The sequence below is a fragment of the Sceloporus undulatus genome, chromosome 2 (genome assembly GCF_019175285.1).
Source record: "Sceloporus undulatus isolate JIND9_A2432 ecotype Alabama chromosome 2, SceUnd_v1.1, whole genome shotgun sequence".
In the NCBI taxonomy this organism is placed as follows: Eukaryota; Metazoa; Chordata; class Lepidosauria; order Squamata; family Phrynosomatidae; genus Sceloporus; species Sceloporus undulatus.
The window spans coordinates 24,920,335-24,921,155 of record NC_056523.1 but is presented as its reverse complement, the minus strand read 5'-3'; the positions used below and the strand labels follow the sequence as shown (position 1 = coordinate 24,921,155).

General features: G+C 43.5%; 1 protein-coding gene across 1 annotated transcript in view; it reads left to right on the top strand.

The window, feature by feature from the left end:
* The window catches only part of LOC121920314 (monoacylglycerol lipase ABHD6-like), an 11,525-nt gene extending 11,132 nt beyond the window's left edge, over positions 1-393 (top strand). Inside the window, exon 6 of the mRNA XM_042447445.1 lies at positions 275-393. Coding sequence (XP_042303379.1) covers positions 275-393 — 119 coding nt within the window. The remainder of the gene's footprint in view (positions 1-274) is intronic.
* Positions 394-821: the final 428 nt, after the last annotated feature.

Genomic DNA, 821 nt, shown 5'->3' with positions numbered 1-821 from the left:
CTGTGTGCCCCGCGCGCGCCCGTGCCGCCGCGCCGCCGCACACGAGCCCCATTGTTTCCAATGGAGCTCAAGCATAGGCGGAATTTGCCTTACGCGCGGGATCCGGAACGGATCCCCCGCGTAAGGCGAGGACACACTGTATTATAAACTTCCCCATTACCATTACTGTGATGATAAAACCCACCAGGGAATCAGACCCGAGTCCCATATTTTACTACTCATTCACTCTACCTGTACTTTGCTTTTCATCTGTTCCTTCTTTCCCAAAACTCAGGTCTGAGGTACCCAGCGAATAATGACTTGATCAAGCATTTGAAGAAGCAGGAGCGATCCATTCACTCACACAACTTCTTAAACTTGGTTTATACCATTCCAGCCAAAAATATTGAGTGAAGAAAGACCCAACCCATGAACTTCTTTGTCATAATGTCTCAGACTTTGAAAATAAGTATCCCCTTCTTTCGCAATTGAGAAATGGGTAACAGACTCTCTGAACAGGAAAGCATTTCTGCATTTTTAATAAGATGCCTGCATTAGCAACATGAGGATCTAAATACCCCACTTGAATCTACTTGAAGTGCCAAACAACAAAAACAGTGTGTTAGATGCAGTACAAAACTGAAATAATTAGAGTTTAGAAAAGTAACTTTTTTAAACTGCCAGCTTCAAAAAGGTTATGGGATTGAGGGGTTGTTGTGAATGACAGTAAAGTTTTTTGTGGGTTTTTCAGGCTATGTGGACATGTTCTAGAAGAGTTTCTTCCTGACGTTTCACCAGCATCTGTGGCTGGCATCTTCAGAGAATGCTTGGTATTCTCTGAA